At 47.2% G+C, this 12741-nt stretch overlaps 1 protein-coding gene across 5 annotated transcripts in view; it reads left to right on the top strand.

The window, feature by feature from the left end:
- Nucleotides 1–12074, top strand: part of LRRC7 (leucine rich repeat containing 7) — a 182448-nt gene extending 170374 nt beyond the window's left edge. For 4 of the 5 annotated variants that reach the window (XM_037403821.1, XM_037403820.1, XM_037403827.1 and 1 more), the window contains 2 exons: nt 553–627; nt 4924–12074. In XM_037403821.1, the coding sequence (XP_037259718.1) occupies nt 553–627; nt 4924–5031 (183 nt within the window). In that variant the 3' untranslated portion in view covers nt 5032–12074. The remainder of the gene's footprint in view (nt 1–552; nt 628–4923) is intronic. The other variant, XM_037403822.1, reaches the window with a different exon arrangement.
- Nucleotides 12075–12741: the final 667 nt, after the last annotated feature.

The following is a 12741-nucleotide window of genomic DNA, read 5'->3' as shown; positions in this document are numbered from 1 at the left end:
TCTGAAAAAAAATCTAAAAATATTACTTAACAACTTTTCCCTTTTCACAGTCATTCACTCATCAGACACTGGTTTAAGTGCCAGTCCTACAGACCATTGTTCTGAATATCTCAAGGGCTGAATAGCGAGACCACTTTTTAGAAATTATTTTTAAACTTTTTTTTTTTTTTTCTTAGAGGAAGTAAACAAAGGTCACTGATAGATTATGGTATGCGTTATTCCAATAAATCAATGCTTGCTCCATTTTAATTATCCTCCTGATAACCCTGTTACTCCTGCCATGTTCATATTGGACATTATTTTGTGACATGGAATCTTAGTTTCAAATGGCCCACAATTATGTGTCTGTCGGGTGGTGAGCAGCTGAAGGTCATGGAGAGCCGCTACAAACCCATACTAGTGTTTGACTGCAATCAGATCAAAAAACGAGTTTAGTGTTTAGACCATTGCCAGAGTATATAAAGCCCCCAGACACCAGTTAGGGAGACACCTGTATTTTGGGAACTAGTTCTTGGTGATAGCATCCTAACCTCTGTTACTTCTGACTTATAGGGTATCTTTGTTACTAGGGTTCAGCCTGACGGACCAGCATCCAGCCTGCTCCAGCCTGGCGATAAGATCCTCCAGGTACGGATGGATTTAACTGCTTTGTAACTCAGCTCAGTCTTTGCGTCTTAGAAGTACAGTGACGCTGTTTTCAGTACAAGTTAACTGCTCATGGTGGTGTTACAGGAGTTCAGTATTGAGTTATGCCAGTGTTACCGCAGTACTTTTGAAAGCTGGTCTTGGGAGGAATAAAGCTGTTTGAAAGCAAACTGAGGATGTGAAAAAGAGGCACTGGGGCGTGCTGCCTGACTGGCGGGGAGCTGAAATACACCCGGGGAGCACCCTGAGAGCAGAGGGGCCGCAGCACAGCCAGGAGCCAGGCCATCCTGCATTTTGCCTGCTCCCTCCCCAGGGGTGCTGAGTAAGGCTTGTGGCTGCCAGCACCAGCCTTCTGGGGCCGGGGGCGGCACTGCAGGAAAGGGTTAATGCTTATAAACTGTCACAGAAAGGACTCAGGTGACATGTTTAAACTCTAAAATCAAAATAATCCTTACATCATATCCGGCTTCCCCACACCAGTGGTGCAGGGAGGAAGGAGCTTTACAAGCAGTTTCACAAGTGTAGTATATGACAAAGCAAGGCGTGTTTAGTTTTTACCTTTGCAGCTGATTGGCCCTGGGGTAAGGAGCTATGTAGTCACATTTTTTGACAGAATTGCAGTATTTTTGCCTCTCTTTCACTGCCTCAGCATTTTTGAATGCACTCTCATGAAAAACAGCCACTATTGAATCCATGCTGGATCATGGAAGCATCTGCCTAATTTACAGAGAAATCTCAGCTTTCTGTTTTCTTTTTTGTTTCTGTAACAAGTATTTTCTGCATTCCAGTGAACTTTTAAATAGAAAGGCGGGCTATTGCTGAACATACCTTTCACAAATTCCTCATTCACAGAAAATAACAGCATCCATGTAGAAAAGTGTTTTCTACCATGTCCTGCGAGGTTGATTTTGGATTTTTATTTTGTTAAGCCTGGAAAATGTGTTGCTGTTGGCAGCTGCTTCTGACAAAAGGAAGAGAGTCACACTGTAGTTGTCGGAAAGGCTTGTAACAGTCCTTACCCTACCCGTGGGAATGGCTGTAAGAAGTTAACTGTGTTTCAATCATTTGTGTGAAGGAAGTCAGCAAACCAAAGGTGTTTCGAGTGTCTTCGGTAGCCTGTCCCCTCCTGCCTCCCTCTGTCCTTCGCTCCCCCTGCCCCTCCTACCAGGCACTGCACTTTACCAGCTCAAGCCTACAGCAGGCAACGCGTGTTTAATGGCTACTGTGTTCCAATACCAGTGAAATGCAGAATAGAGAGGTAGTTAGAATACTCAAGGTGCTATATTGAAAGCTGATCTGAGAAACAAAAATGAGTAAAATATGTTAAAAAGTAACAGCAAAATAAGGTGAGGGGGCTGCCTGCATGGGGACGCAGTGGGCATACGGCAGCGAGTGGTCCTGTCGGAGTGGTGCGGGGGCCGTGGTGTTCTGCACAGGGTCAGGCCCCTTGCGTGTGTGCCCCTCGCGTGTCTCTGTCAAAGCCGTACGCTTTTGACCTGCCTTTATTTTCTAGCTATAGTTATGCCAGGTGATTTCCTCTGGAGCTGGGATTTCTCGTGTTTCAGCATGTGTTCCTGAACTAAGAGCACTTACGTATATTTACAGAGTCACATTTAAGGTACTGCTGCATTTCTGGGGGGACAGCAGTTTTTACTCTCCTTATATATTAATCAGGTTGATGAAGTTTGTTTGACGTTGCACATTGGCATTCTTGTAGGATCATGGATTAGACTCAGCAGGGTTTCTCGTTTGTCACCGTCCGCACATCATGTCCAGTTCTCTGGCAAGAACACTTTGCTTTCATTTGCAATTACTTCTGCCCATGCTTAGTAGCTAGCACCAGGTGTTCGTTTGTATTGTGGCAAGTAAAAGGGCGGTCATTAATCTCATGAAGGAATTAACAGAGGAAAACACCTAACTGTGATGAAGGATGTTTTACGTCTCAGATATAAGCAACGCCTTCAGCTGAAAGTATCCAGTCCCCTAGGCAACAGAACTTGAAACTGCTGATAGTCACCAGCATCACTTCACCTCCGCCCCCATTTTCCACTGTTACCATCACCTCTGTTTGCATTTATCTCATGGGACAACCCCCTGCCAGAGACCAGGGCTCTGTCACACCAGTTACCGCATCAGAGGAAGTTCCTCTTCACCCATTATCTCTGCTCTTTGGCTCTGGTGCTATCTCTGCCGCTTGTCTTCCACTGGTGGTGACACCAGTTTCTGCTGGGACTCCGAGGGAGGAACCACCTTCCTGTGTTTTCTCAGTCTTAGTCCTCTGCCCTTGAATTATTTGATAAGTAGGAATTATTTTTCTGTTACAAAAATAGCAGCAGTTTACTAGGTGACTTTTAAGGAGGGACAGTCGCATGGCTGCTACGGCTGTCAGCAAGGAGAGAGCAGCTCTGTCAGCCATGTCACACAATTTTTCCACCGTATGTTAAAGGCTGCCCTTCAGTTCTACGAAATCGTGTTTTGGTGGCTCCATGATTCAGCTAAAAACCATTCTAATAATTAGAACCAAATAGTAACTCAATGTGTAAATATAAGTGCAGATTTCATAGCATATTTTGTGAGGGGTGTGAGACCACAGCAGGAATGAAAGGAGTAGATTTTGATTATCATTAATTTATATGTTAAGTAGCAAATCCCTCTGGGTGTGACCTGCTTAGGAATGTTTGGATGTGTATCCCTTGCAGCCCTCTTCCACCGAGAAACCTTCCCTGTAGAGAAGTTTCTCCACTAGCAAGAGCTGAACGTGTCGTGTTCTCCCGTGTTCTCCCGCGCCCCTCACCGCGGCTGGGGCCGAGAAGGGGGCAGGCAGAGCTGGCCTGCTCTCAGCTTTCTTTGCAGGTGGTTACTGTTTTTCCTCTCCGAATGAGCAGTACAGATCCCAGTGCTGTGTGGCCAATAAACTGAAACCTTTTCAGTTTCCCTCTGAATTACGTGAGAGTCCAAGCTGGCCTCAAACTGAGTGCCAGAAGGGTGCCCAACTGTGGCTCATAAATCAATGTCTTTGAAACTTCCTGCCCAAAATCTGTATTCCTGTTTCTCAGGGCAAATGTAGTTAATTGTGTGCTGTAGTTAATTGTGTGAGCTACTTGTCACTGTTGCGTGGCTGCTGCTTTTTCTCTGCCTGCCCGCTGCCGTACCTGTGCAGCGCTTGGCGCCAGAGCTCGCAGCAACCCACACCGTTGCGCAGGAACCTTCACATGCCGAGGAAGCGCCACCACGCTCAGGGGCTTCCTGCCCAGGTGACGCTGCAGCCACGTGTGTGCTGCCCTTCTGTAACCATCGTTCCGGGCCCGGCAGCCTTTAATACAGCCAGGGGTAGTTTATTAACCAAAGCACAAAGGCATCACTAACCTGGTGTACACGCTAGTTAAGGCAGCTATGCACGTGTGCTGCGGGAGTGCAGCACATTTGCAGAACGGCTGGGAGCTGGAGCCCCACTCCACCCCGGACAGCCTGGCCGCCTGCCGGAGCGAGCGCTGTGCCATGCCGTGCCGGCCTGCAGCGATGGGCCCCGGGGCCAGGCCGGCTGGGGCATGGCGGGGGCAGGGGCAGCGTTTGCCCGCTGCGGGCCCCCCCTGTGGCAGGGCACCCGGGGGGCGTCTGGAGGCTCCCACGGCCAGCAGGGTGGCAGGTGTCTGCAGAGAGCGGCACCCCGTCCAGGTCCGATGGCCTCGCAGGCTCGCTTGAGTCTTTCGCTTTGTATCTTCTGCTTTGGCTCATGGATCACACTCAACCATTGGCAATTATGTTTAAAGTTTGACTCTTTTAACTAGCATGCTAACTGCCAAGTTATGGAAGGACTTGGTTAGCCTGAAAGCAGGACAGTGTATCCAGTAAATTATTGCCTCGTTGCACATGCAGAACGTCTGCGCCTGCTCTGAGCCGCAGCCCACCTTTGCTGTCGGCGATGCGTCCTGGCAGCATGAACTTTGAGCTTTTCACAGTGCTTGAGAACCTTACGCCCCAGCGTTCCTGCTGCTTCAGCAAATACGCGGGATGTCCCAGAGTCAGGGAAGAATGTGAGCTGGAAAGGAGCCCCGGCTTCAGCTAGCTCAGCCCCTGCCCGAGGCCACGGGGTGCAGCATCTGCCCAACAGAAACGTGCTCTCTCAGTGGCACAAACCCCTGCCTGCAGGAGGTCGTTAACGCAGTGACCGTTTATTTTAGGCTTGGCTTTAGTTTTCACATGCCCCTTTGCTGCCCCAAAATGAAGACACTAATTGATACCTCATTTGATTTCTCTTTTCTTGTCTTTGTGTTACAGGCGAACGGACACAGTTTTGTACATATGGAACACGAGAAAGCTGTGCTACTACTGAAGAGTTTCCAGAATACAGTAGACCTAGTTATTCAACGTGAGCTTACTGTCTAAATATTTTTTTATAAATAGTAAATATGTCTAGCCAGATCTAATGTTCAAACAGATTTATACATAGGAAACAAATTTTTTTGCCAATTGCTGGACCAATGGCAAACAGTAGTGCCAAATGTATAATACTCTATGTTAGTACCAATCATCTTGGAAAAAATATATTAACTATATAAAATATTGTTCATGTGGCTATGTATTAGTTTTAATTGTCAGCCTCTGGCTGTGCATTGGTGCGTTTTTTTAACCAAGTTACTTCTTAAAAGTCAATTTCATATGATTTCAAAACACAGAAGCACATACAAATTCTTTAGGAATTCTACTGTCCATCAGAAACACTGCCTCAAAGTTGTATATGCCTTTATAAAGATAAAATATATTAACCTGTACTTCCCATGAAATATTTCTATCATGTCACATACAAAAATATAGAGAAAAAATATTTTCATAAACACCTCAAAGAAAGTATATATTAAATTAAATTTAATAGTGTTCATTTATTTTCAATGCAAAGATATTATATGCCTTATGAAAATACCTGTACATATGCAGTGTGTATAGCTGGCTCCATATTAATTAGTAAAAAAATGTCACTATACAGGGTGAGATACTTAATAAATTATACTGTCAACTCTGGGACCTAGATATGAATAACCTACACGGAAATTGGTTAACTTCCTTTCGTTTGACACTTGTAGTTGGTTCCGTGTGAACACACTAAACGACGCGCAGGGAGTTCAGACAGGTATGCTTCACAAACGGAAGAAGGTTGTGACGGGTGGCAGTAGAACCCCTTTTGTTGCTGCTAATCTTATTACCTAACTTTTTAATTTAAAATTGCAGGCCCTTTCCTTGCCTCGCCCATTGCCCCAGTCTTACATTGGTCTGTATTTTCACTGCTGCCCAGCCTCGCTGGCCCCTGCTCGCTGCACCCACCATCAGCGAGGCTTTAACCTCCATGTGATCCTTTCCTTCAGTCACGGTCTCGTTAATGGGAGCAGATCCAGCCCGGCTGTGCCACGCTGCAGGGGAGCAGGAGTGGCACCGAGCCACCCTGCGGAAGTGTGCGGCTTGGAGCCCCTTCAGGTGGGAGCCCGGGCGCTGTCCCCACGGGGAGCGCTGACAGCACAGGACTGCAAAGCTGCCGGGTTCAGCTCTGCAGACCAGGTGTCCGTAACTGACAGCAGGAGGGAAAAATGTAAGAAAACTTCCCACCAGATTTTTTCCAGGGGACCCAGTTTCCATTGACCTGCTGCCACTGATGGCAAGGGACAGCAGGGAGAGCCAGCACCTGCTCCAGGAGGGACAGGCTCGCCTGCACCTTTTCCAGCTGGATTAGAAACACCCCGAAAAACCCAGGTCAGAGGAGTGTAGCTGTAGCACGAGGGCACAGCCACAAACATTTTCCTTTTCTGCGTGTAAGAGCCTGTAGAAATTCCTAGACCTTCCTCCTTTTCCCAGCAAGTGCACACTGACTGAGGTAATTATATTTCAAATTCAACTCGATTTCAGAAGCCAATACAGCCACTCTGTCCCACGTCTGCTCTGCTCTGTGGGCCTAGTGCTGCTCCCAGAGGTGCAGGCACGTTCTGTGGGGGTTTGCTGCCGGCCTGTGCACAGCAAGCGGGAGGACTGAGCTGTGGAAGGCGCTGCCAGCATCCCTGGCACCACCGAAAGGCACTGGCACTGCCCGTTCCCACACAGGCAGCTTGGGGTGCGAGGGCCTTCGCCGGGCTGCAGCAAAACAAAGTCAGGGAAGAGAAACCTGCTGAGGGTACCAGCTGCCCAGCACTCGCTCTGGGTTCGGGTGGCTGAAGAGCACCTGTGCACACAGGAGAGAGAAAAGAACCCATACCTAACAATTAAATTACAAATTAGTCAAATAGGTAGAGTAGGAACCACCCCCTAATATTATTATGAAGCCCCAACTTTATAACTTCTCTGGTTGGTTTGTGGGGTTTTTTCCTTTCTTTCTTTCTGGACTCTGTGGCCAGTGGTGAGAAGCAGAGCCCGGCCAGGCCGTGGCACTGAACCGGCGGGCTGCGTCACTGCAGAGCTGCAGCCCCGCTCTCTGCTCCGCTCGGGGATTTCTTTCATGGTCACTTGGAAAGTGACACTTCCACACTGGCGCATAAGCTCCCTGTGCTGCGGCTGGCTGCATCTCCCTTTTTCTCCTCAGTCAAAAGGAACAATTAAGTGTATTAGTATAAACTTTAACAAAACATAAATTCCAAGCTGACTGAGCAGGTTCCCACATCCCATGAATTTCACCTTATCCAAGCGAGTGTTCCGGCTGGAAGAGCTTCTGTACCACCAGAGAGGCAACACACCACCAGATGCCACAGTGAGCCACAGCTGATCCAAAAATTTACAGTTTGAGTAAATGGTTTTATGATATTCAGAACATAGATTTAATAGACAATTAATACTTTTCAACAAATTTTTAAATCTTCCTGATACCACAAGCTAAAAAAACTTGCTGAATTCACGAGATTTGGTTTCGTTGTTTGCCTAGTCTTTTCTGCTTTCAGTTTTCTAGCACATGGATGTAGTTTCACCATGTGCTGTCAAACCGCAGAGCCCTCCTCACCCTTTTCTAACATTCATGGCTTTTCAGAGGCCAAACCTTCCATTCTGAAGTCATCTCTGCCCTTTGAACGCAGAAATAAGGATTTCTTCAATATCAAGTTCAGGAAATTGTGGACACCTACATAGCTTTTACTTTCTTTATGTTGAATGGGAATTCGGTCCCTTAGTAGACATTTATGCATTAAATTATTCTGTGGAGCTGCCTTTTGTCTTTTCATGCGGAAAATCACTCTTCTGAGGGTGACCGTGCAGGATGAAGCGGCACATCTGCTGTTACGCACGCTGTAGGCACTGCACCACGGCACAGCTCCCCAGCCCAGAGACCCTTCCCTGGATGCCACTTCCAGCAGGGAAACGCTTCCAATGATGCTGCACCACTGTCCGATGACACCATACAGCACACGACGCACCCAGCTGCCCCCCGCAAGCACAATGCCAGGGCGGGCTCCCGAGACACGCAGCAGCATTACATGTACACGTTCCATACGTAGCACCAGAACTGTGGCTGGGAGTTGCAGATACAAGAAGGATGAGGAGGCTCTGCCAGGTAACAACTGACAGGTAAAAATGGGGTAACTGGAAAAAGCAAGTGAGCTTTGGCGCTTGTGAATACCATACTCTGAGCTCAGGTGGTTTTCTGCAGGCTGAGTTGTTAGAGCTGAAGCACAGTGGCATCACCGGTGGGGCTGTGTGCAGGACTATGATTCAACATTGCAGAGTGCTTTCGTTTATGAATTATAATCAAAAGGAAATTACAATAAAATCAAGTTAGTGCAGTGGACTGTCACATTTAAGTCCCTAACTCTGCCAAAACTCCCAGTGACACTCTAAAAGGGGCTGGGGGAGAGTCTGGACTCCCAGCTGAAACGTACAGCAGCAACACTTTAACACCAACCCACTCCGCCCCAAAAATACCAAATACTTATTTTTTGCATTATTTTTATTCAAATTGGCTGAAATTATGTTTAGCTATCACTAGTAATATTATGAGCAATTAAAATTACTTAAATGGGACTACTTAGGATTTCTACATTAGGCTTTCAGAAAAACTTGCACATTTGTCTTTCCTGCCAGGTCTCCTGTAACCTCACAGACACAACCACGTGCAGCTGGGCACGGGTAGGGTATGACGTTATGCACATGCTTCGCATGTAGTTAGGGTATTTTATTATTTTTTTCTACTAAATGCAATTATATGGCAAGTGCTGAGGTCAGGTGGCAGCTCACCCTGAGGTGAGCTCCACGGGTGGGTTCACTTTCTTGTGCGTGAATGCGTTTTGATCCAGGCAAGCAGAGTCTCAAAACGCAGGTGGTTCCCCTTCTCTAGGCCGCGCAGCGCTCCCAGCCCACGGAGCGCTCTCCCGCACCAACGCAAGCACTCAAACGCAGGATCTTTGTAAAGCTACTGGTGGTAATTTTCCTACTGACTGAAAGGGGCTGTGCCTAGAACCACCCTGGGGAAGTCCAGCGTGCAGCCAGCAGCTCTCCCCCGCCAGCGCGCGTTCCCATGGCAATACGTCTGTTAGCTGGGAACACACCGTTTGGCTTTTTTAGGCTTTTTTTTTTTTTCCCATGCAATAAACACTTAACTAACACTCCTCAGGGAAGGGCTAGATTAGAAAAGGAAGCCTGCACAGTAATTCCCTCATCCTCATTTTGCAACAAGTTTTAAGGGTCTCAGTGGTCAGTGCCACTGTTCCCATTCTTGCGCTACCCGCCGTACCCCCCCTGCGGGGCCTCCTCCACCCAGCGTGCTGTGCCAAAACCCAGTGGCCAGATGGGCTCATTTGCTTTTCTGCAGTCTTGTTACAAGGCAGCTCTTGTGGGGATAAAAGAAAGGAGCAGGGGGAGAAAAAATGCTGTTTCCAAAATGCTTAGTTGGTTTTTTTCAAAATAAGGAAAGAGCAGCCCCCCAGGACACCTGCAGGGCTCACCGGTCTTCATAATTTACACCTTTTCCCATTCACAGCTCGCAGTGTTTATCTGGGTGTTGCTAAACTCTGACATTTAGCAGTCAGTTGTGCAGATCTGTGACCATGAACATCATCAAATCTGCTCTGGTGTTTTCCAAGGTATTTTTAACATGTCCATGTCTATGCTTCCTGGCCCTACGCTAGCTCCCGAGGGGAGGCCAGGGTGTGCCAGCCAGGGGCGCAGGACAAAGCTGAGCACGTAAGCGACAGCTGAGGGTAAGGTCCCAGCGCTGGGAGCAGCGCAGGCAGCCCTTCAGGGGGTCGCTGGGGACACCCCGCCTGCCCCACCGCTGAGGCGTTTGTAGGGCAGCCTTCTTCCCAACAGAGTGAGAAGCCTTTGGCCACGCTGCTCTAACAGCTGTATTTCCAGCTCATACAGGAACATCTGGAAAGTGAAACCCCTCATGTTACAGACCAGCACGAATCTTCATGAGCCCAAAGTCCAACTCAGAATTGCAGTATAAAACATCGAGGAGGTTGGTGTGCTGTTGCTAGTAAGCACTTTGAAGGTGAAGGCGTTCCTTGGTTAAACCTCTCTGGCTTGTAATATAGCATTTAGTTACCTTATGCAATCACAAAAATGCGTACTTATGGATATGTGTGTATATATATGTATGTATCTGATAGAGATATATGCAACAGTGAATGCAAAGGGAGTATTAAATGACAAACCCTACCTTTCAGCCGGCTCACGTGCAGGCTCTGGTCTCAAGACACGACGCAAGGTCAGCAGCAGGAGCGCTGGGCCTCAGGGGAAGTAACCGCCTAGAGGAAAAGGGCCAGAGCCCGGGTGCGGCGCTGCCCAGCCTCCTCCATGGAAGGAAGCTGACAAGCAGCGGGGCTGTGTCCCACCACCGTGCCACCCCTCTCCCGCACTGCCAGGCAGGCCCTGTAAAACAGAAACGGGGTTAGACACAAGTATCCAATTGCCACAGTCCGTGAGCAGGCGCTGGCACGCCGCGGTCGAGGGCTGCGGAGTTGCCACTTACCTTAGCAGCAGCTGTAACTGGTGGGATTTTACGTTTCAGGATTCCCAAATGAGAATAACATTTTATCTGAAGTTTGAGCTCCCTGCCCACGGGCTGGTAGTGTGCACCACGTCCCTGTCCCGCCTCAGCGCTCTTCCCTTCTGCCTTCAAAAATTCAATTTTAAGCAAATGCAGAAAGATGTATGATTTCATTTTTAGGCAATTGGATTTAAGGATTAAATTTCACTTGTCAGTCTTGCCAGTGTGAGCGGAATACAACGTAACGATACAACTTTCAGGCCAGTAGTTTGGATAGGATACGAATTAATTGGTGGTTTGGTTTTGTTTTGAACACCTTTGGTGATGGCGGGCGTCAAGCCACGTGTGCGGCACAGCAGTGGCATGCAGAGGCCAGGCGAGGACGCCCGTGCTCTGCCCCGCCGAGGGCGTGCAGGGCGGCTGGCGGCAACTTCCATGGAAAAGCAAATTTCAAAAAGACACTATTTGCCAATCATAGAATTTAAATAGTTTCTCTTAAACAAAAAAAACCAAAACAAACACCACACCCAAACCAAAAAACCCAATTGCTTTTTGCCAGTCCTCTTCCTGGACAATTCCAGCGAATATTCTGGAAGTGAAAGATGTCATTGCATTGCGTAAGAATTTCCCCAGCCCTTGTAAGGTGTTTTCCGCAGCACCACAGCCCGGGCACAGCCCTGCAGCACACGAGGCTTCATCTCTGTCAGTCGGGGCCTTCTCTGTCTCTGTGCTGGCACGTCTGGCTTTGCCCCCAACCCCTGGGCAGAACAAACGCTCTCATCAGTTCGGTTTTCTACTTGTGAGTACTGTATCCAGTTCAGAACCAACAGCTTACTTTAATAAAAATTTTACCATTTTATAAAAGACATGTTTAATTATGATGGAGATGGCTGTATTGTAATTAATATTTTGAGATAATTGTGATTTTGAGCTTAAATTATATACAGAAAATGGTCATTTTTGTATGTGTTAAAAGATTGCTATATTACAAATGACTAACTGTACTTTTCAGTTTAATTACAGTATTAATGTAAATAAAGCTGAATGAAGAAATATTTACTACTTTATTAACATAGATTGTGAATGTACTTAATGTTTTTTGCAGTATAAAGACTTACTGAACTTGAAAGCTGCTTCATTTTATGTGCAGAAAGGTACTTCAAAATTATATTTTAAATCTATTGATTCAGTGCAATCAATTATATTGTTAGTTCATTTGCACATGCAGGTTGTATCCTTCCAGTTTTATTTCATGTATGACACTTACCCGTAAGGTGCATATTGTGTTTAGAATGCATTTTGCAGATGCTTCTGTACATAAAACAAATACAGGGACTAAAACAATGCTGTGCAGTGTATAGCAGAGCCATTTTTCGGCTTTGGTGTACCCAACTTTTTCAGTATTTAAAAAAGTGTTTTGAATAACATTAAAAAGTCTCTTTATGGTATAAATAATAAAACCGTCACCTTATTGTAATTCATTTTTGTCATCTTTTACTCAGAGGGAAGGACCGATTCCCATTACCAGATAGGTCAGAGACCTCAAAATCAAGCTGCCTCCCTTGTGCAGCTGTAGCTATGGTGAGCCATGACATACGGAAATAGAGTGGCTGCAAGCTTGTGAAGCCGCTCAGCAGCTGCTGCTCGGGTACCAATCCGTATGAAAGATGGGAAAACACGAGAGGGTCTGGGGGATGACAGCAGCAGTTCCACCACCTGAGTAACTACACAACAGCTCTTACCTGTTTGAAGCCCAAACAAGGCACACAGACACGATCACGTAAGTTTACCAGGAGCCGCCTTCCCCTTCCCTCTCCGCTGCCACCCCAGTCCCTCTCATCTAGAGCAGGTTAGCGCCAGGCGGCGGCTCCAGCCACGCTCCGGTCCTTCTCTGGGGGTGACAGGGTACAGCGGCGTGCAAGGCGCCTCAGCCAGCCTTGCTCTTCTTGGATGGTGCTCGCTAAATCTCAAGACCCGGAGAATGAGTTAAGTGAACGTCTCCAGAACCGACATAAAATACAAAACCTGGAAAGGTTGAACCGGATTAAATTTTGCTGCATTACTGAAAGGACAAGTGGAGAAAGGGAAACACTTCCATTACACTCTTTTTTTTGCCTCCTTATAAGCACATACCCCAGGAAGGA

The sequence above is a fragment of the Falco rusticolus genome, chromosome 11 (genome assembly GCF_015220075.1).
Source record: "Falco rusticolus isolate bFalRus1 chromosome 11, bFalRus1.pri, whole genome shotgun sequence".
In the NCBI taxonomy this organism is placed as follows: Eukaryota; Metazoa; Chordata; class Aves; order Falconiformes; family Falconidae; genus Falco; species Falco rusticolus.
Note: the sequence above shows the minus strand (reverse complement) of the source record. Positions and strands in the feature narration are given on the sequence as shown.